This window comes from Ovis aries, chromosome 3 (assembly GCF_016772045.2).
Source record: "Ovis aries strain OAR_USU_Benz2616 breed Rambouillet chromosome 3, ARS-UI_Ramb_v3.0, whole genome shotgun sequence".
NCBI lineage: Eukaryota > Metazoa > Chordata > Mammalia > Artiodactyla > Bovidae > Ovis > Ovis aries.
The window spans coordinates 41,810,001-41,832,326 of record NC_056056.1 but is presented as its reverse complement, the minus strand read 5'-3'; the positions used below and the strand labels follow the sequence as shown (position 1 = coordinate 41,832,326).

Here is a 22,326-nt window from a genome sequence, read left to right as displayed (position 1 = left end):
TCATTTGAGCATCCTTACTCTTCTGTCTGAGGCCTGAACACATCTACAATCTCTTACCTACTTAGTGTTTTCTTTTATTACACTTGTTTAGTACGAATATAGTAATTATTTGTTCACTTCCACTTGAAGTTCAAATAAATTCAAGGGGGTTGTAGCTGCATATAAAACATCTGATAGGGAAAATGTGGCCTCCTTTCTTCTAGCAGGACCTGCTACAGGATTTCTAGAGAATGCATACATCCTCCGTATAAACTGTGTACATTGAAAATGCAGGGCTTCCAGAAGGCTTATGAAGAACTTCAAGATGGCAGTACCAGCAAATGAGAACAGACATGGGGCTCTTTTGTGTGGGAGGCCCTGTGTGACTGCCTTTGAAGCTGCCCTGTCTTTAGATATCTTGGAAGTGATTGTCTAAATGAAGAGAATTGTAAGAAAACATTAAAACCTAACAAACACTAGAAAAATAAATTTCAAGGATTACCTAGTCAGACCCTCTTCCCTACAAACTGAGAAAAAAAATTATATATATATATATATAGTATGTTTAGTTAGATTAGCCCAACCTTGTAACCTCGAATGACCTTGCACGTCAAATTTATCTACGCTTTACTAAGCCCTCCATCCGGGCCAGCCACTATGCCAAGCGATTCAGTGTCTGTTGTGTCATTTGACCCCTACTGGTTTTGTCATCCTCATTTTCATTGATGAGGAGGCTGAGGCTCAGAGACTTGAAATGCCTTGATCAAGGTCACCCAATGCGCGTGGGTTCCTCAGGACTTGAGCTTCAGTTATCTAGCTCAATCGGTATACCTAATGGCACCTCTTGAAACCAATAACTCTTAAAATGTTTTCATTTAGCTTTGCTGTTTGTCAATGTATAACCACATCACTGAAGCAGAAATGGACTTGATGAGCACTCCCCTGACCTGCCCAGGTTAATGGCTCTCTACACAGGCCCAGGTCCTCCTAGGAAGAATTTTAGGAGTAGGGGAAATTGGGCCTCTCGTATATGTTATTAGCAACCTCACATCACACATGAAATGGCAAGGAAAGACACATTAAATAAAATAAGATTGTCTAGTTGTTTCAAAGAGAAACAAACTACTCAGTCATTGGGTAGTGAAGTGAAAGTCACTCAGCCATGTCCAGCTCTTTGTGACCCATGGACTATACAGTCCTTGGAATTCTCCAGGTCAGAATACTGAAGTGGGTAGCCTTTTTCTTCTCCAGGGGACCTTCCCAACCCAGGGATCGAACCCAGATTTCCCACATTGCAGGTGGATTCTTTACCTGCTGAGCCACAAGGGAAGCCCAGGAATACTGGAGTGAGTAGCCTATCCCTTCTCCAGTGGATCTTCCAGACCCAGGGATCAAACTGGGGTCTCCTGCGTTGCGGGCAGATTGTTTACCAACTGAGATTTCTCTTTCCCAAAGCCTGTTGTAGAAGGACAAATGCTATTATTCAAGACCTTTCGGCACTCCTTAGGTTACGTGCGTACGTTTTGCTAGAAATGATGACAGCCATTTTGAAAGATGTTCCGCTTTATCCGATTTTAGTCTGAGTTTTCTGTTTCACCCTTTGTGTGTAGACCAGTGCATGTTTACACAGTAAAACAGAGGCTGGACCCATGTTAGCTTTCACTGTAGAGGCCAACTCATGGTAGCTTTCTGAAAAATATGGCTCCAGCTCTTTACCTTATCATTACAAGATTAACTGTGAGCTTCATAAGAGTGTAAAGAGAACTAGATTGAGAAGTTAGAGCCTGAGCTCCAGGCCTGTGAGCCGCAACTTCCTGCCACATAACCTGCCATGTGTCCACTCTGAGTTTTATTTTTTCGTCTATAAAATGGAGGCAGCTTTACCCATGCTGTCAACCTGACCAAGTAACTGTAAGACTCAAATTTCATGAAATATAATAAAGGTCTTTGAAAATGTAAAGTGTTATACAAACATAGAGGACATAAAAGCTCACCCAAATGCATAGCTTAAAAAAAAACCACTTCCGACTGGCTGTTAACTTTTTTGTTTGTTTGTTTTTTATCGGATTATATTCCACTGTAGTTTATTACAAGATATTGGGTATAACTTCCTGTGCTATATAGTAAATCCTTGTTGCTTATCTGTTTTATATAGAAGAGTTTATGTCTGGTAATCCCATACTCCTAATTTGTCCCTCCTCCCTTTTGGTAACCATAAGTTTGTTTTCTATTAATATGTCTGTGAGTGTGTTTCTGTTTTATGTATAGATTTGTTTGTATTATTATTTTTAAAATATTTATTTATTTATTTGACTGCTCCGGGTCTTAGCTGTAACATGCGGGATCTGGTTCCCTGACCAGGAATTGAACCCCAGCCCTCTGCACTGGGAGCGCAGAGCCTTAGCCACTGGACCACCAGGAAAGTCCCTGTATTATTTTTTCACACATAAGTTATATCATATAGTATGTTTGCCTTTCACTAAGCGTAATACTCTCTAAGTCCATCCATGATTGCTGCAAATGGCAGGATTTCATTATTTTTTCTGACAGAGTAATATTCCATTTATATATGCATATATACACATGCATCTTCTTAAGTCAACCTGTTGATGGGCAGTTGGGTTGCTTCAATGCCTTGACTATTGTAAATAGTGCTGCTATGAACATTGGCATGCATGTATCTTTTGGGAGTAGAGTTTTTGTTTTTTTCCGGATATAGACTCACAAGTGGAATTGCTGGATCACCTGGCGGTGCCATTTTTTAGTTTTTAAGGATCCTCTATGGAGAAGGCAATAGCACCCCACTCCAGTACTCTTGCCTGGAAAATTCCATGGATGGAGGAGCCTGGTAGGCTACGGTCCATGGGGTCGCTGAGAGTCAGATACGACTGAGCGACTTCACTTTTTCTTTTCACTTTCCTGCATCGGAGAAGGAAAGGGCAACCCACTCCAGTGTTCTTGCCTGGAGAATCCCAGGGATGGGGGAGCCTGGTGGGCTGCCGTCTATGGGGTTGCACAGAGTCGGACACGACTAAAGCGACTTAGCAGCAGCAGCAGCATACTGTTTTCTGTAGTGGTTGCCCCAGTTTACATTCCAAGTTAACTTTGAGTACCTTTATTTCTGTCCCCTTTATCTTGCCGTCTTGTTGGTGACAGGTCCCACTCTTTATCCCGCTCATCTAAGATGCTCCAGGAACTTCTGTGGGCTCTTTGGGAATGCCACAGAAAAACATCCACAGCCCTGTGAGCATTTCCCTGTCCGGGCAGACTGCATGACCGAGGAAACATAATTTGGGAAACAAATACTGGGGATCTGCCCAAATTTTGACTAAGACTCTTCCCTCCTCTATAATCCACTCTGGAGACAGACAGTGAATTCACATCAATAAATGCTTTGGGGAGTTAAAAGGGGTTTGCTTAAAAAGGTTCATAAAGATAAAGGTAATCTTATTACTAAGACAATTTAAAGTTTTTAGTTTTGGTTTTGTTTTTTTTTTTTCCTTAAAGGGAAATTCTCTTTAGTTTGATTGCGAGGTAAGTGTTTTGTTGCTAACCAAGATAAAGTATAGTGCTGAATACTCTCTTAAATTTAAAATTGAAGTGTATGTTACAGAGAATAGAGATAGTTAAATAGCTTAGACTACAGTGGGTAAAGGGGAAAGAGTTTTCATAAAAATTAGCTAAGCAAAGGTATATTGTGTTAGAATCTTAACTTCAGATTAGGGTGCTCTGTTATTTGGCATACATTGAATTGATAATGCCTGTGTGTTAAAGAATTCTGGTTGTTTCTTTGCCTCTCTCACAGCTTATAAAAATGCAAGTAGACCCACCTAATGAATATTAATAGGAATGATGTGTAGATAATACATAAACCCCCTGGATCTGTGGACTTTGGATGAAGTAGTCAGAAAGGATTTCTGTGGCTTTATTTAATACCAAATTTACATACTTTTAAAGAATAAACATCATCTTAATATTTTAATATCAATATTCCAAAGTGGAGATTTTAGTGAAATAAAAAGCTTAATTTTCCTTCCCTGAACATTATATTCACCAAGGTCTGCATTTTGAGAGACAGGAAACTGTTAGCTAAAAAAGAAATTAACTTAATCCCCCTTCATTAGGTTCCAGTCTTTTTCGTTTTTGTTTTTGTTACTTAGAGACAAGTAATAATTATATCCACAGCAATGCAGAGCATGTTTTACACTTTTGTTGTACAAAAGAACTACAGTTGTTAAGATGTCAGCAAAAGAAAACCAGAACCCTGATAAATACTGATACATTTTTTTCCCCTGAAATCTTCTCTGACTCCTGAAAGTAAATTTCACTCAGGTGTCTGAACAGCATTTGAATTCATTAACAGAAGAAATCTACACGTGATCTTTGAAAATGTCAATCCACTAGCTAAACAATAGTTTTCCAGCTAAGGTAATAAACACGACAGCTATGTGGGTGGAAGAGATCTCAGATGACGGTACATCCTAGTTCTTTTAGAAAGCCTAAAAGGTGGGCATTTTGTTTTCAAGTTGGTATTTTTTTGGATGGAACTTTTACCAAGTGCATGGCAAATCTCAGTGGTGTGTGTTATGTAAAGCATATGCTTTCTCTCTCTTTGGCATTGTGAAAAGACGTTTTCGATTTTAGCTTTACAAAAGGGGGGAAATCATTAAAATGTAGTTTGTATCATTTCAGTCCGTTGTTTGTCATCTTTATGGCTGTTCTAGAGTTTTCATGGCACCTTTAATGGTAAGCTTGGTCAGGAGAGGTGAGCGGGAATGTGCACAGACTTGGCTGCGGGGGCCGCTAACAGTGTCTGCTAGCTGGGCTTCAGTCCACGTCCCTGTAGATTTTAATGTCCCCACAGACTGCTGGCAGCCTGCTTCCAGCTGTGGCAGGCATGATGCAGTGAATTGCTTTTGAATGTTCTTTACTCAAATAGGCAGTAATTACAAGCTTAAAGAGGTTTAGTGGTCCAGTAAACTACATAATCACCCCTGAATTAGCCTGGGCTCATCAGTCGCAGTCCAGCAAGCTCGAGTCTGCTGTTTGTATGCAGCCTTGATCACATAGCAACCTGATCAGCAGGTGTGGAACAGCCAGAGTCCCCCATAAACACAACTGTCTACTGGGGACAATGATCTCTAATGAGATGAGGCTACACCATCACTGTAATTTAAGTGGGAAAATTAGCACTAGAGAATGAGTACCAGTTCCAGGGGTCTTTAGTCATATTGGGAGCAGCACGAATTCTCCATCTCTCTCCTTAGCTTTCGCTTTCTCTCTCTCAAGACATGTTCTCAACAAGTGCACTGGTTTTGTTTCTCACTTATGGATACTTTATTCTTGCTACAGGTGTTTTTCCTCAATATTTAATGCTGGACAAAGTGTCTGTAAAGGCAGTAATGATGACTGTCAACAGACTCATTCCAAGTGTTATCATTGTATTTCATCTTCCTGGTCTTTTCTCTTCATGGTTTCAAAACTCTTTTGCTTTGATTTTTAAAGTGGAAAAGTGTTCTTCAGGTTGGGGCTAGGTCTCCTTGTAGCTGGCACGCTCTCAGCAATAGTGGAGATGAGCTGTATATAGTTTGGAAAAGATCCTTACTTTATTGAAGTTTATTTTATAAACTGGTCATGAACTTTCTTTTCAGAAAAGTGGTCTGAAAGGATGGTGTGCCATTGTTTTATTTATTACAGTGAAATTCTTGGGGGAGGCTTGTATGTCGAAACAGTCTTCTCTATTCTTTCTTCAGTCCTATGAGATGGAGAACTTGAATTTTATTACATTGCAGTTGGAGAGTGGGAAGGGAACTTTTGCAACATGTAAACCCAAAACAACATAGAGTGGGTTTTGAAGAAACTTCAGGGGAATTTGTACATGCTAAGAAAGACAAACAGAATAACACAGGAATGAAGAACATGAAGAACTAGGTTTCTTAGGGTCAAATCCCAACTTCCTCCTATTTGCGTGTAACTTAAACTGCACCTCAGTTTCCCCATCTGTAACTTCAGGGTAAACACACTGACCTCATAGACTTGTTAGAAGGATTAAACAAGTAAATACTTGTAAAGTACTGAGAACATTGCTTGGCACAGTGTAAGCATTATAAAAATGTCAGTTAAATAAATAAAATCTACACTGCTTTTGGGATTTGTAGAACTGAGTGAGAAGGATGAACAGTTGTTGAAATGGGGCTGCTAGTCTTCTGATGTTTATCTGAGGTCTTCTACTTATAAATGCTAGTTGATGCATTTTGGGTGTCTCTAACTTCAATATGCTATGCTATGCTATGCTAAGTCGCTTCAGTCGTATCTGACTCTGTGCAACCCCATAGACGGAAGCCTACCAGGCTCCCCCGTCACTGGGATTCTCCAGGCAAGAACACTGGAGTGGATTGCCATTTCCTTCTCCAGTGCATGAAAGTGAAAAATGAAAGTGAAGTTGCTCAGTCGTGTCTGACTCTTTGCAACCCATGGACTGCAGCCTACCAGGCTCCTCTGTCCATGGGATTTTCCAGGCAAGAGTAGTGGAGTGGGGTGCCATTGCCTTCTCCTAATTTCAATAGCACTCATTCATTTATACAACAAATATTTATTGGGCACAGCACTGGGCTGGTTGCCTTGTAAATGGCAATAGCATTCCTGTGTTTTTATTAGTATTCTACTAAAATGAAATGGTTCCAAATGTAATTTAACTCATATTTGATTAAGAATCACATACAAAATGAAAGTAATTGGTAGAAAAACACACAACAATTAATTTCAAAGCAGACAATTTAAGGCATATTGTAATGCAGTTGGATGGAAGAGCAGGCATTTATTTCCATAATCTTTAATGTGTTCTTGTATATAACCTACCCTCATTCTTATGTTTATAAGCAACACAAGAAGAATGAATAAAGTGATGGATGTATTACTTTCCATTGAGTTTTGTATCTTGTAACAAAATTTCCTATTACTTCCATTAACAGAACTGAGGTGTAGACCCATACACATTAAGATAATAGCTTCTTTATAAAATGAGTAGTAATCATCATCTATATATTCATGATTAGCTCATCAGGAATGAGTGGATTGGCTCCACCCAGTATTTAGGAAACAAAAATAATTTGGAAGTGAATTTTCTCAACTTGTATGGTATCACCAAGTTTCAAATCCCAGCTCTATTACAAACTGTGTGAAGAGAAAGTTATTTGTCCTTTCGGTACTCCAGTTTCTTCATCTGTAAAATGGGTATAATAATCGAGCCTCTCTTATAATGTTTTGTGGAGATGAAGTGAGTTAATGCATGTGAAGGATCTGAAACACTGCCTGTTACATCCTTACTTCTTAGTGTATGTTGCCATTACTACTTCGATCACTCTTACTAATACTACTAAGCTGCTATTTAATCAAGTCCCTTTGGATGGATGCTGGAGGGAGAATATGGGGAAGGGTCCTGATGAACTAACTTCCACCTCACAGCTCCTTCCCTGCCCCTTGATGTTTGCCTGCAGGGCAGAAGCAGTGGCAATGCGAGCTGGGGGTGGAGGGGAGGAAGGAGGCAACTCTCCCTGGATCTAGGCTATTAAAACTGCAGAGAAACAGTCACCACTCACCACAATGGAGAACTTTGTTCATGTTCCATTAGAATATGTTTTTGGTTTTACAATGTTTAGCTTGAAAAGGGAATGGAGAGATGGGAAAGAATCATCAGTGAAAGTGTAGCCAAGTGGAGAAACTCAGAGGGAGGCCGACCTGGCTCCAGATCTATGTAGCTGTGAACGTTTGTGCATGTTTTAGGACCTAGCCAAGCCTCAGCTTTCTCATCTGCACAGTGGAACTGAGCATAGTCCCCACTCCTAGGGTCACAAGATATATCTGGGTAAGCACATGTCCTACTGACAGTCTGGAAGAGTCCAAACGGGCTGTTACTTAAAGTGATTCAAGAAGGACACACAAAGGAAGCACCTTTTCTCCCCTGTTCCCACCCCTACCCCCATTCCCTACTCCTCTTACCCTGTTTTTCTTATAGGTTTTTCTGTGTTTCCTTTTATAGCCATGGTTTCCTACTAAGAGAATCAATATTCAGGGGATTCATTAATAATCATAACTGTTCAAAATAATTTCAGCACTCTTCATGAATTTTAATCCTTTTAGAAGGATATAAGTAATTGCTAATGTAGAGTCTAAATTTTATATCTTTAATGCATATATTTAAAAATACTCCTGGAACATATCTATAGCTAGTGAAGAACAGATCTAAACATTGTTATTATAATAGAATTGCAAGCAACTTAAAAAACGTTCCCAATTCAGAGGATTATGAATGTAGCCTAATGTAGTATGCTTTTTTTTTTTTCAATTTGGTGTTTTTATTTTATGTTTGATGGATATTTATAAGAAATTAAAAGACCAGATAGATGAGACAGGGAATGCATTGTAGTATTAGCCTCTTACAATTAACTCTATAACAACGCTTTCACTGCTGTGTATTGGATAGTCTCATTAGTGCAAAACTGAGGACTGTTACTAAATACTCTCCAGTGTTCAATTTTTCCTTCCACACCCATGTCATTTTCATGTGATAAGATCAAGTTTAGAGATTCCTACCTGACCTTCCTGCTTGCACACTTCCTACTAGCAACTTCTTATAACCACTGCTGGATAGACAAGAAATTAGAGGGTTTGTCTGGAAAATGGCTCGACTGGGCTTCGGAAAAAGCCAGTGCTGAACACAGTCTGAGCAGCTAGGCAATCTGGGACCATTCGTTGGTTGAGAATTAAGAAAGCAAGTTGAAATCCTGTAACTTCACTGATGATGCTCCAAACATTTTTGGCTTCTTAGCCAGTCCGGACCCCACCACCGTTCTTTTGATTTCAGCCCATGTGAGGATGCAGGACTCAACTGCTATGCATTCAGGCTCTGCTCTTCCACTGCACGGTACTCTGCTTTTGTAATGCAAATAGGAGGCACAAAGTGTCTCTTTGATAATGTGCAGTCAGAAGACAAAAAAGCATTCACTGAAACAGTAAAACTAATTCATAAAGCTGAAAGACAATAGGGAAGCATTATGGATTTTTTTAAAGGAAAGAAGTATCCTAGATCAATGTAATTGTCACAGTGTAAGCTATTCATAGTCAGTGCAAAAGGGGAAAATGGCTGCAAGTTTATTTAAAGTGGCAGAAGTTTTTATAGGCAAAAAAAGATGACGTTAAACAAATACAAATATATTTGGTTAACAAGCCTCTGCTTCTGCTCTTAGAGGTCACATACATAGCTGGTTATTTTAATTTAGATCTACAATATTCCCTTAGTGACAAGAACTCAGTAGAAGTTTTAAAAGAACACAGAGATACAATGGTTAAGAGCCATATGGTAGTTTTTTTTCTTCTTCTTCTTTAAAGGGAGTATCTCTCCATCACATACCAGAGTTTAGCTCAAGGTCAATTTATATTAATGCATTAAACTTGGCTGTGGAGGAGGCAAAGGGCTGGAGAAAAAGGGATAAAAGAAGTTCCGAAATTGTTCTTCCAACATATTCAGCCAAGCAACAGAACATTGCCTTGATAAGGGTGATATTGGACAGTTGCCATAATTCCTCCTGTTAGATTCAGCTCCCCTGGTACCTATTCCCATACCTTTTAAAGTATAGCATGTAACATTTTGCTTGAAAATTGCTTCCACCTCTATTGCTTTGTTATAGCTGTTTTGCAGTTTCGGTGGAGAGGCAGTTCTGTGTCACAAGAAATTACTAATCTGAGGCTTGAGAAGGGGCAGTGTAGCTTTCCATTATCTCACCAGTGAGCTCTGTACAGGATTATTTTCAAATTTTCTGCTGCCATTACAATGAGCTGTTAGAGTGGGCAAGGCAGTGAGGGAGGGAGCATTATTGAAACTTGGTTACCAGGGTAGATAAGATAAAGTTCATCACTGTCTTGGCATCCACATTTGCAGTCAGGGGTGGAAGATTTGATGAAAGGAGTACATTTGGTCAAGGATATCGTTAAGATAGAAGGCTGGACATTTTCCATCTGTGTGCTGAAGAGTTTTCTTTTCCCATTAATGCGCATCTCAGAGTGGGCTGGATTGTTTAAAGAAATAAGTTTTCTTCCAGTGTATTGTAAATTTGTAAATACCAGATAACCAACATCAGGACCCCTTCCCTATTCTCATCTCAAGCACAAGATTGGAATTGGACAGAGATAACTTTAGAGAGTTGCCATTTTCTTCCTGTCACTTTCTATCCTCTCTCTCTGGTAAAAGGACAATTCAGACTTAATTTTTATGTAAGCTATTTTTAGATTTTTTTTTTTTCCAGACTGCCTCTATTTCTGCTACACAGGACACATACTCTGGGGATCATTTTATTCTTTGATGGGGTTATTGAGCCATCACTGCTATCCGAGGTCATTATTAGAAGCCACACTGCAGTTCCAGAAACATAGGAAGAGTGGCAAGTGGTGTCTATTTCAGCAGGAGATGGGAAAGAAGTCAGGGTGTTGATTATTGAAATCAGGATGGTCATTGAGGGAGTTCTCTCCTTTAGCTCGGGTTCCACTGCCCACAAGCCACTTGTTTTCCCTCTGAGTCCAGCAGCTCTGCTCTCTCCAGGGAAGCCAGCCTAATACATGTGTGCAGGTTTAATGTTGGAAGGGAGGGTCAGCTTTACCCATACATAATCACTGTTTTATGGCTTTCACTCATTCCTGAGGTGTTAATGCAGATCAAATGGGAAACACTCCAGAAAGAAGCCTTGCAGCTACTGCCCTGCTTCACTCTCCCGTCTCAATCGTTAATTCTTATTGTAAGATCTAAAGTAATTTTGTTTGCTCTCTTAATGCGTTGCAGTTCTCCCAGTGGCCCTTGCATATCCTTTCTCAAATTCCCATCTTGATCAATTGTTTGCAAATAATTAAGCTTTTAAGAGATAATGGCAGGAAGCTAATGTACACAACAAAGGAGAGGTCTCCCGTCACTGTCTATTGGACTGTGGTCAAATTTGCTTTGATATCCCACAGTGATTAGGATGGTTGGTGTATCTGGCAAGTGCAATCCCTCTTTCCTTCACGAGAACCCACTGATCTTTCTTCAACCAGTGTCCTTGCTAGTTAGATGTCATAATAGCAAAGGTGTTCAGGAAAATGGCAAGAGGGGCCTAGCCCTGTGGTTGCAATGGTTTGAAATAAATTTTCTATTCTCTTCCTAAAATGGCACTCCTCCTCTCTTTTGTAAAATGACATCTACCTTTGCCCTTCTCATGGTCTCCCTAGCCCTGTGGGCGGAGCGCAAACTAGGCTTTGAATGTTTTCACAGTAGCCTTGCCTGTGGCATGTGGGGTTTTTGTCAAGTCATTTTTTCTTTTTAAGTCTACAAAGGGGTAACTCAGACTGCCCAGAAAATGCTTATCTAGTAAAGATGATTAGGATTTAAGACAGTTAAACATATTGAATTTCAGTTAAAAAGCCTCCTTTTTGTGAATTTTTTGGCTGAGTGTGGATTAACTACCTGAAGCCGTGGCTTTCATGGGATTCTAGCAATTATGGATTTTTATTTTTTCAGGGAGTGGAAAGTTTGGGGGACACTAGGTCCAAGAACTGTCAGAAAAAGAAAAATATCCAGTTGTCCTACCATAGACAAAGGTTTAGGAATCTTGTTGATATTTTTCCCTTAACAATTACTAGATTATTATGATATTTAATTTCATCCAGGCTCATTCATTTCTATTAAAAAATATATCCTGAACAACTGAAAATTGTTTAATGGAGACAGAGTGCTGGGTCTCCATAGCTTGAGGCTGCCTGGCAATTATGCTGCATGAAATTAGGCACAGTTTGTTCCAATTACTTAAAATCAGATCACATGAAAAGTGACAGAGGGGAAAATAAAAGGGTTGAACTTTCTCATTTTATGATATTTAAATTATGAAATCAGAAACTGCATGATGTAAGGAAACAATCTAAATTTGCGCTGACAATTTGCAGGCCATAGATTGCTCTTTGAAGCTATAATGATTCAGGTGACTGTAAAGATCCAAAGAGAATTTTCCTGACACTCCTTGCATATATAAAATGTGAATCTCTTTTGCTTTCTAAGAATTTATGTAAAATTTGCTCACAAACAAGCATGCAAAAATACTCTTGAAAACACAGCACAAATAAATGACTGTGACAATTCTCAATTTTCAAAGTAACTAAAGGTAAATGGCATAAATATTAATTTTCATACAGTTCTGGTCATAATATTAAAACACAACTAACAAGACAGGGCAAAAGGTGTTACCATTCAGCTGTAGTGAAGAGGGACCATTGACATGTTTATTAATTCTTTCGAAAATCACTGAAAGAAGACCTGGCAAAACTGGAAGCAAATTATATTATAGAAGATGTTACAGATTGGAAATGACTTATGTACATCAGTATACAACCCTGTATAGCGAACAGAACCAACAGCTAAATGCTAGAATTTGCATATTTCAGGTGGGCTTTTATTACTTAAGAATTGCTAGCCTGGAGAACTCCCAGATGATAAAATCAAGGAAGAGTTGTCTGTTGTTCAAAGTCTCATAGTTAGTGAATAGCAGTGTCATCCATACAATCTAATAGGGTCATATATAACTATGTAGTTTTCAGCTAGTATAGACGGAGAGCTACTAGATGTCTGTATACGTGCTTTGTGCTCCGTTGTGTTAAACTCTATGCAACTGCATAGACTGTAGCCCACCAGGCTCCTCTGTCCATGTAATTTCCCAGGCAAAAATACTGGAGTGGGTTGCCATTTCCTGCTTCAGGAGATCTTCCCAACCCAGGGATCAAACCCATGTCTCTTGAATCTCCTGCATTGGTAGGGATTCTTTACCATTGTCCCACGTGGGAAGCCCTAGAACTAGTATTCACTCTTCAATTCAGAGGATAAGATTCATTTGGCTTGTACTGTGTGGCAAATATTTATGCAACAGGAGTCGTGTTTTAAACCTTGGGGCAGTGAATTGCTTTTAGGTCAGTGTTCAATCATGAGATTTTGCTTGTGATGACTGGCATCCTGGTGAGTAGGGTGATTGTCATCTGTGATCTTCACCGATTATGGAGGTGATATACTTTGCTTTGAAAAGAGTGGGTAGCTATCACTTTTCGGAATGAAGTAAGAAAAGTAGTGCTGTGGATCTTGGATTGGGATGTTTATACTTCCTATGGGCTTTGAAAAAAATCTTATCACACATTTTGATGTTGCATTTGAGTGGAGAGTATCTGTGTATCATGGCAAGTTAGACCCATTCCTTTGTCCCATCAATATTTACTGGTTTCCTTTATGTGAAGGTCTGGGCTTTAAGGATGGTGAATGAGACAGTTGAGGGTGTTTGAGATGCTAAATGAGTGGGAAAAGACACATGACCAAGGAAAGAAATAATCAGAATGGGTGTTTCTGAGTGTGATGCTTGCTTTTATGAGGATAAAGCGGGGAGAATGGTGTGAGAATGATAAGGAGGGCTGGTGGAGAGTGGGGAGGGGAGGGCTTGGCATTTGAGCTGAGACTTGACAATGACATTGGAGTAGGAACTTGCGAGTAGGAACCTACTTGGTGTGTTGGAAGAACGGAAGATGGCTGAACAGAAGGTGAGGTGGGGTGAGGAGAGACGATACCATCTGGGAGGTGGGTGGGGCTGGATGGTGGTGAGTCTTGCAGGCAAGGTGAGTATTCTGGAGGTTCTTGAAGGGGGACAGGAATGGAGATTATGAAAGGCCTTGCCACACCCTTCTGTCATGAAGAGGCTTAGATGCTGGATGGGAAGCAGGAAATATGCTTGGGTCATGTCGCTGCCGATTGCGCCAGCCCCTGGCCAGTGTCCTCACCTGTGAAACAGGAGGGACAACAGATTCCATTTATGTCCCTCAAAGGGATATAATGGGGATTAATTACCACTTTGTCTGTAATATACTCGAAGCTCTTAAGAGAGCGGCACTATATTCCATGAAAGCAAAGCCTTATTCTAATTGTGTATTTATTGATTAAGTGACAATCAAGTCACAATGCTTATGGGAAAAATGGCTACATCTCTGCTTGCCACAAAAGAATCCCATGTGTATAGATATAGAACATATTTAAACTTACATATAAGAGCATTGAAGTGGTCATTAACAAGACTTCTAAGCATCTAATCAGACATTATTAGTAAGATTGAAAGCTATGTTAATTAACATTCAATAGACCAGAATTTAATTTCTGATGGCACTGTACAGTAAAATGGAGAGTTGGGGTGCCCTTTCCCTTTCGTATAGAGAATAGAAGGTTGACTATCAGGACAGTTTTTATCTTGGGAGAGTTTATTGGGGTGCAGTGTTCAAAATAGCTAGTGTCTCAAATAGATGGAAATAGCTTCTAATAGAAGCTGTCCTCAGCTTCTCTCCCAGGCTTTAGAAATGTATATTTCAAACTTAGATATAGTTGACTATTAAATAGAAAGTATCTGTGCCAAAACTAATCTTAGTAGAATTCTAAACATTTTTACAAGAAGTATGGATTTCATTTTATTATCTAATCATGTAATATTTTTTGTTCACTCTTAACTCCTGAGACTTGTTCTTTGCACGCAAAATGTTCTGGTCTTTGACCTTACTACACTGGCCTGTGTTCAGAATCCTAGAGTATGTTGACATTCAGATAGGGAACCAACTTTGGTAGAATTTCATTTGGTTGTGCTTTACAGAAGAGTTGAAATGAATGGTGTTTTGTTTTTTTTTTTTTAAATACACCCACTTCAACTTTGATATGGAGAAGGCAATGGCAACCCACTCCAGTACTCTTGCCTGGAGAGTCCCATGGACAGAAGAGCTTGGTGGGCTATAGTCCATGGAATCTTGAAGAGTCGGACACGACTGAGCACCTTCACTTTCACTTTTCACTTTCATGCATTGGAGAAGGAGATGGCAACCCACTCCAGTATTCTTGCCTGGAGAATCCCAGGGACAGAGGAGTCTGGTGGGCTGCCCTCTATGCGGTTGCGCACAGTTGGACACGATTAAAGCAACTTAACAGCAGCAGCTGCAACTTTGATATTGGTATCCAGCAACATGGTGTGTTTTTTTGAGAGGAGAATGTGATGCTAACAAAGTGCTTAGTTTCTGGGGGCCTAGGCTGAGCTTGTTTGTCAAATGGTCAGCTTTAGATATCTGTGGTTCTAGAAAAATATTATGTCAAGGTGGTACACAAATTTTGTATGTTCAAAAAGGATTTGTTATTTTAATCCTATAAAATACAAGGAAGATCCTATTGAACTTTCTGTGTTTGTAACAAGTAAACCTGTTAAAGAATAAACTCAGTATCAAGGTTCTGCAAGTATCCTAAGTAGCTATTTATACACTTCACTAATCTTTGTAATTGGCTGGTCTTTTACTGCCATTAATTAGATGATGTAGTATTCCATTAATAAGAGTGACACACCTCAGCATTTTTACCTTTTATTATAGACCTCAGCAGACATTTAAGTTATTGACAAGACCGCCTCAAATTGCCTGATGTACACACACGTATATATGTGTGTTTTTAACAGAGCATATGTGTTTACTATTGAATCCCTTGCACCTAGCGTTGCACCTGTTGTGATGTGCACATTGTGTGTTGGGAGCATACAGGTATACACCTATCCTTTTTGTCCTTTTTCAGCACCCTTACCCTTCTGAAGAACAGAAAAAGCAGTTGGCACAAGACACGGGACTCACCATCCTTCAAGTGAACAATTGGTAAGTAATTTGGCTTTGTGTTTGCACACAATCTGCTTTCCCCTCTGGCAACCTGCAGCTCTTGTTTTGCATTAAGAAGACACACCCAGTTTTCCCTGGTGGCTTGTTGATCCAAAGGAGAGAACACAGATGAGCCAGAGCACTTACTAGATTAGAAAAGAAAACACTGTATTGTTTTACACCTCCTTTATAAATTGACAAATTTTAGGCATAGTAAAAATGTTTAATTCATTTAGCTGTGGCTCAGTAAATGTCTCACTTTTTTTTTTTTAATCTTTAAGGATGATCAATGGAAAGAGTAATATCCTTGTTTCTATGAAACAAGAAACTCCACTATCACATCTGTTAGATTTTAAATTCGCTGAGTAACTAAGCTCACTGAGAATTTGTTAGACTGTGCATTCCAGGATGGACAGTCCGTCCTTCTTATCTCCCAATGGAAAAAAGGAAAAAAAAAAGGTGTTTTTACTTTGAAGCTATTCAAAACTTGATGGATCTCAGGGTTGTATAATACTGTTTCTAAGTAAATATATAAATTCCTGTTTTGGGAGAGAAGCTGAGATTATGTACCAAGGATAGCCAACAATATTCTGACTTAATGTATAGCAGTGCGGCAAACAGCCTTTGAGGAAGTATGATTTATTACCCTTTGTGATTGTGCGGAAAGCCAGGTTCATATAATCACCCAGAGCTAGTGTCATATTTGAAGGGTATCGAAATCTGATCTCCTTTAAAACTAAGTGTATCTAATTAATTGTCCCAATATTTTTAGATTAGTGTTTATGATGGGGAAACCTTATCCTCTTTGAAGTAAAATGCAGAAAAGGCCCAAAGCCTGATTGGGGAAAAAGGAGACCTGAGAATGCCAGTCTGCAGACAGAAGTGCTTCTTTCTGTTCAATAAGTGTCAAAGATTAATATTACAGAATCTCTGATTACATGGCCTAATCCATTTTGGTGAATACGTTTGTTCTTGATGTCCATTGCACCTACATTAACAGACTCTTCTCTGTTAGAGAGCCTGGGAGCCTTTGGGAGAGATTTCAGATATATTAAGCCCCATTACAGAAAATGTAATTTCTGTCAATATAATCCCATGTATTCTTCAATTTAGTATTTTAGAGATAACAAGCTACTTACAATATATTTGCCTTTGGAGGATTAATTTACAAAGTGCACTATCTTCAAGACACAGACAGACCCATATAAGCGTTGCTTGTAAGGGTTATCAATTTCTGTGACCTTATGGCAGCCTTAGGAGATCAATTTTTGCAGCCCTTTTAGTCAAGTGGATCAGGAACCAACAGAAGACACCTGAGCATGTTACTGGGAGTCTTGTGGCTGCTGTGGGTTTTTTGCTTGCCTCTTTTTACCTGCAGCTATATCTTACTTTTCAAGATTCTTGATACTGCATACTTGAACTGTCTTTCAAATTTTTCTGGACAGTATTATAGGGCAGACTATCCATTTTGCATGCGTGCCTAAATTCCTACATATTTTAAAAGTTAAACTGATGTGGAGGCAATTTGAATACAATGGGGCTGTACAGATTTATGTCTCTGGGAAATGATCCCCTTTGAGGGCCAAGGAGTGGCTGGGCCAGCTCTCATTAAGGAAGGCAACAGGTTGCCCACTCAGGTGAGCTATCACACACGCAATCTCTCTTCCTCTTCAGTGTTGCTAGAAAACTCTATCCACAAACATCGTTACCAGAGAACAGATTCCAATACAAGCTGCTTGTTACAGGTAGACAGCCTCATGGGATATTTCCTCTGGGTGCTAGGGCAGGCAGACATTCCTGTGGCACAGAGCCGGACACGGCTGTCTTTTCATAGATTCTCTGCACAGTAATCACAGTCGGACTTCCTCGGTTTTGTGATTAAGAGGGAAAAATAAGGACTTTAAGAAGTTATCATACATACCAGATAATAATTTTTCAACATAGATGCAGACTCTACCCTAAACTTTACTATGATATTCAATTCTGCACAGGCACGTAACTTGAAAATCACTTTTCCTTATAACCTGGGATGTAAACCCAATTCTCTTCTCACCTGGCACCATATACTGTGCGTGTGCTCTCTGCTTCTGTATGAAGTTAGAAGTGACCTCTGCTGGCACTTCATTGCTTCGCATTTGGCAACTGTTTCAACTCTACAACAGCTTTGTGGTGGATGAAGGATCCTCAACCTCTGTTAGAAACCAAACCGCACAGCAGCAAGTGAGAGATGGGTGAGTGAGCCAAGCTGTTCATCTGTATTTACAGCCGCTCCCCATCTCTCGCGTTACCACCTGAGTTCCACCTCCTGTCATATCAGCGGAGGCATTAGATTCTCACAGGGGCTCAAACCCGCCTGTGCTTGAGTCATCCTGAAACCACCCGCTGCTGACCGGTCTGTGGAAAATTGTCTTCCACCAAATGGGTCCCTGGTGACCAAAGACTGAGGGCCACTGTGGTAGAGAAATTCCCCTCCAGTAGCTGAAAGTTGTAAGAGAAGTTGTTTCTCTTACATTTGGTGAATAATGACATTCCCATGTTTGATTGGAATTTTTAACGGTGTATTACTTTTCATCCAAACCTTCTCCTTTTATGGAACGGATAACTGATTTCTTTTTCTCTGGACTTTGAGTTGCAAATATGAGGCAAAAATGGGGAAACCCAGATGGCACTGTATTGAAACCCAAGATGCGAGAGAATCTTAAATGATGATAGCAGACTTGAAGATGGAATAACACAACTACAAAGTGGAGTTCATTTTTCTTTATCATCATAAAAAAATTATAGAGTTTTTTTGAGAGCCTTTTCCCATATTTGAACATCAAACCCACATTACCTCACTCTGGAAATAATAATTTAAAAAAAAACCGCTTCATAAGTATTTTAGCATTTCCCTTTCACTTCATTTAGGCACAACATTTAAAATTGTGGGTCTTCCTTTTTGGATTTTTTAAGACTTGTTAACACACATGTACATTTTGTACAAACTATGAGTCACTGTTGAAGAGATTTAATAAAATGCTGAAGGGCAGTTTGGGTGTAGATCAGTCATAATTATTGGCAGCAACATAATGTATTGAAATACAAATATGAATGTGAAAAATATAAACTCATGTCGAGTTGTTAGCTTGTCATAGAAACCCTGGCTGATGCAGCTTGAAGTTAGATTTTGACAGAAAAATGAGAAGAGAAAAGTTTGATGCATTGTAATAATTCTTTCATTCCCTCGCTGAACTAATTTTGCCCCTTTTTAATTGAATTGACAAAGTAATGTATTCTACCTGCCTTGGCTGACTAAGGACAAAGCAGATGGGATTTGGTGGGGAGAGGGGATCACAGGGAGAATTTAAATGTAAAACAACAAGACAGATTTGATTCATTAAGAGACAATTTGAATTAAAAGAAATAACTTTTAACTTGTATGTTTTGTCTATATATCAGAGTACAAACACAGAGGAGAAATCATAAAATGGTTGGTACTAGCACTTTGTAGGAATTGGGCTCTAGGATGGAATGTGACATTTATGAGATGAGACATTGTAGCAAAAATCTATGCCAAGACATTTTTTGAGAATTGAGGCAATTATGCAAATAATTTGGGTAAAAATATTTTACCTAAATTATCCAGCTATTTGAGGTAACTGCATGTTTTTAAAAAAATCAACCTCCATAACTAATTGCCTAAATATTTCTATCTATTAGCATGCTATGGTAGACGTTGACTTAAAGCATAATAATTTTTAAAATATATTAATAATGTGTGCTATAAATATATGTATCTTCTTCCTTTTCTCTCTCACTCCCAATTATGTTTTGAGCCAAAAATGATAAATAATAGCATTTGATGCCTTTTTGTTTTTTCATTGTTGTTGTGGTTGCAGTAAATACTTCAGTTATATCAGGGTAAAACTATTACTAATATGTTGACTGTCATTTAAGTGGAAACTTCTTAAATTTTTAGATTAGATGGTTATATAGACCTTTTCATATGAAGGTAGCACTTTGAAGAAAACAAACACACATATGTACAATGTCAATACTAGGTTCTTTTCTCTCCTGAATACACCAACTTTATTCTTTTATATTGAAAATATGTGTCAGTTCAGTTCAGTCTCTCAGTCGTGTCCGACTCTTTGCGACCCCATGAACCGCAGCACATCAGGCCTCCCTGTCCATCACCATCTCCCGGAGTTCACTCAGACTCACGTCCATCGAGTCCATGATGCCATTCAGCCATCTCATCCTCGGTTGTCCCCTTCTCCGCCTGCCCCCAATCCCTCCCAGCATCAGAGTCTTTTCCAATGGGTCAACTCTTCCCATGAGGTGGCCAAAGTACTGGAGCTTCAGCTTTAGCATCAGTCCTTCCAAAGAAATCCCAGGGCTGATCTCCTTCAGATTGGACTGGTTGGATCTCCTTGCAGTCCAAGGGACTCTCAAGAGTCTTCAACACCACAGTTCAAAAGCATCAATTCTTCGGCACTGTTCTTCACAGTCCAACTCTCACATCCATACATGACCACAGGAAAAACCATAGCCTTGACTAGACTAATGGTCAAATAAAGGCTCCCTTATAAGTTTTCACAGCCATGTTGCAGACTTGGGAATTCCATATGATGAAAACTTGTGCCTGCAATTGTATCTTACTTGCTGCATGCCTCAGATAGAGTTCTGGCCTAGAGTGTACTGAATAAATGTTACGTTGTCTTTGTTTATCCCTTCTCATCTGTGTACTTTCCCATTAAGGCCTAATGTTCCATGATTACTCTGTTGTCTCTCACAGGGCAATGGGTTTTAGGTGCAAAATAGATAGTTAATTTGAAATACAGCATTGATGTGGACAGAAGAATCCCTCTCCATCAACAGAGTGCCTAAGATTTCAGGGAACATGGGAACTCCAAGGTGACACTTTACGGAACCATCATAGCTATTCAAGTTCTCAGATTTAGTACACATACCAGATTTTCCTAGTTTTTTCATTTGTTGTCTTCAAAACTACAAAGCATTCAGGCATCACTTCCCATTGATTACCAGTGGCAGGGGAAGTATGTTATTTTTGGAGGTTTCAGCCATTGGTAGGTAAAAATGAAATGTAAACTTATTGTTTTTAATAGGATTGCTCTTATTATAATAAACAGATTCAACTGTAAAAGGTCAAGTTTCTTTCTGAATTATGGTAATAATGTAGCAAATACTTTTATAAGTAATCAAAGATTCTATAAATATAGGTACCTGTGTAGATGTAAATGTTAAAACATTCACAAATTATCCTTTCAACTTCTGAGATCTAAAAATCAATAGGGGTCACAGGGTTTCATAGAATTGCTCTGCTTTTTCTTCCAACATAATTTAATAATACATTTTACAGATGTTGTTTAAACATTAGGCACAGATTGTTTTGTCAATAAAACTAAACAGAGGCATGACACAAAAGCAAGGAAAACAGATGTAAAAAGAAAAAAGAGTGCACCAAGCAAGGAGGGCTGGGTCATTTGTTTCCTATTCACTACAAAATGAAAGTGCAGAGTATACAGTGATTTTCCTTGCCTAGGAATCACCTAGGGATGGAACCACTTCACACGTAAGAGGTAATTTTATTAAGCAGGTGGTCTAACTTCTTCCCTTGAGAATTTAAGTGTAACCTACATTTAAGGTAGACTTCCTAATTGATCAATGGAGTAACAGGTGCCCTATTTTTAAAAGGAGGAGGAAGAGAAGGAAACATATAAATAGAACAGCTCTCCGGCATCTCTCAGAATGGGTTGTTGTTCTCCAAGCCATAGTTAATTGCTATGCTTTTCACCTTGAGTGTCAATTCTAATAATATTACCTTTACAGGAGCTTACTCTGGGCTTAGATTAGAGCAATGAGTAATACTCACTAGATAAAATACTGTCTAGTTGCTCATGAGAAAATATTGAAATCAGTCAAAAAATGTATAGCTTGTATATTGCCTCAGACAGAGCTGGCGAGGCGCCAGGCAGGCAGGGTATTATTTAGGAAAGCTGAGCAAATAGCTCGCAGGGAAAAGAGCTGTGAATTTTGAAACCTTCAGGTATTGTCATGTCAGAGAGTCTTAGGAGTTCAACAGAGATGCTGCTTTTGTCTGCAGATTTTAAAAAATTTCCAGCAAACAAGCCTCTTTGAAAATGACTCTGCAGTCAGTGAAATATACTTTGTTACAGGTTTTATTCCTTAGTTTACTCAGAGGTTTCGCCCACTGTGTTCAATCAGATGGCTAATACTAGGAAAATGGAAACTGCTCATGAAGAGTAGGTGTTGGCCCACTGCACCACATGGAAAAACCCTGCCCCTTCTACCAGACTAGGACCCTGAGTCTAGGTGAGAAGAGAAACAGGAATGGGTGGGTTGTAGGAAGATGGATCAGAAAGTCCAAACACTGTTTTGTGTATCTGCTGTTTCTCCTCCAACCAACATTCAAAGCCAGTCTCTGAGCTTTTCAGGACAAGAGTGTGACGTCTGGAGCTTAGAGTTAGTATGCCTGAGGATGCTTTCAGGACCACTTAGGGTTGGGGTTCAAGCAAGGCACAGAGAAGAGTGAGCTGGGAGACTGATTCCATCATGAACCTAGTGTTCCTCCACATCCCTTTCAAGGCAGTGAAACAAGTGGCTTGG

At 39.3% G+C, this 22,326-nt stretch overlaps 1 protein-coding gene across 9 annotated transcripts in view; it reads left to right on the top strand.

Moving 5' to 3' along the window:
- MEIS1 (Meis homeobox 1) overlaps window positions 1-22,326 on the top strand; it is a 146,823-nt gene that overhangs the window by 103,716 nt on the left and 20,781 nt on the right. For all 9 annotated transcript variants that reach the window (XM_042245978.1, XM_042245979.1, XM_060413859.1 and 6 more), the window contains one exon: window positions 15,620-15,696. In XM_042245978.1, coding sequence (XP_042101912.1) covers window positions 15,620-15,696 — 77 coding nt within the window. The remainder of the gene's footprint in view (window positions 1-15,619; window positions 15,697-22,326) is intronic.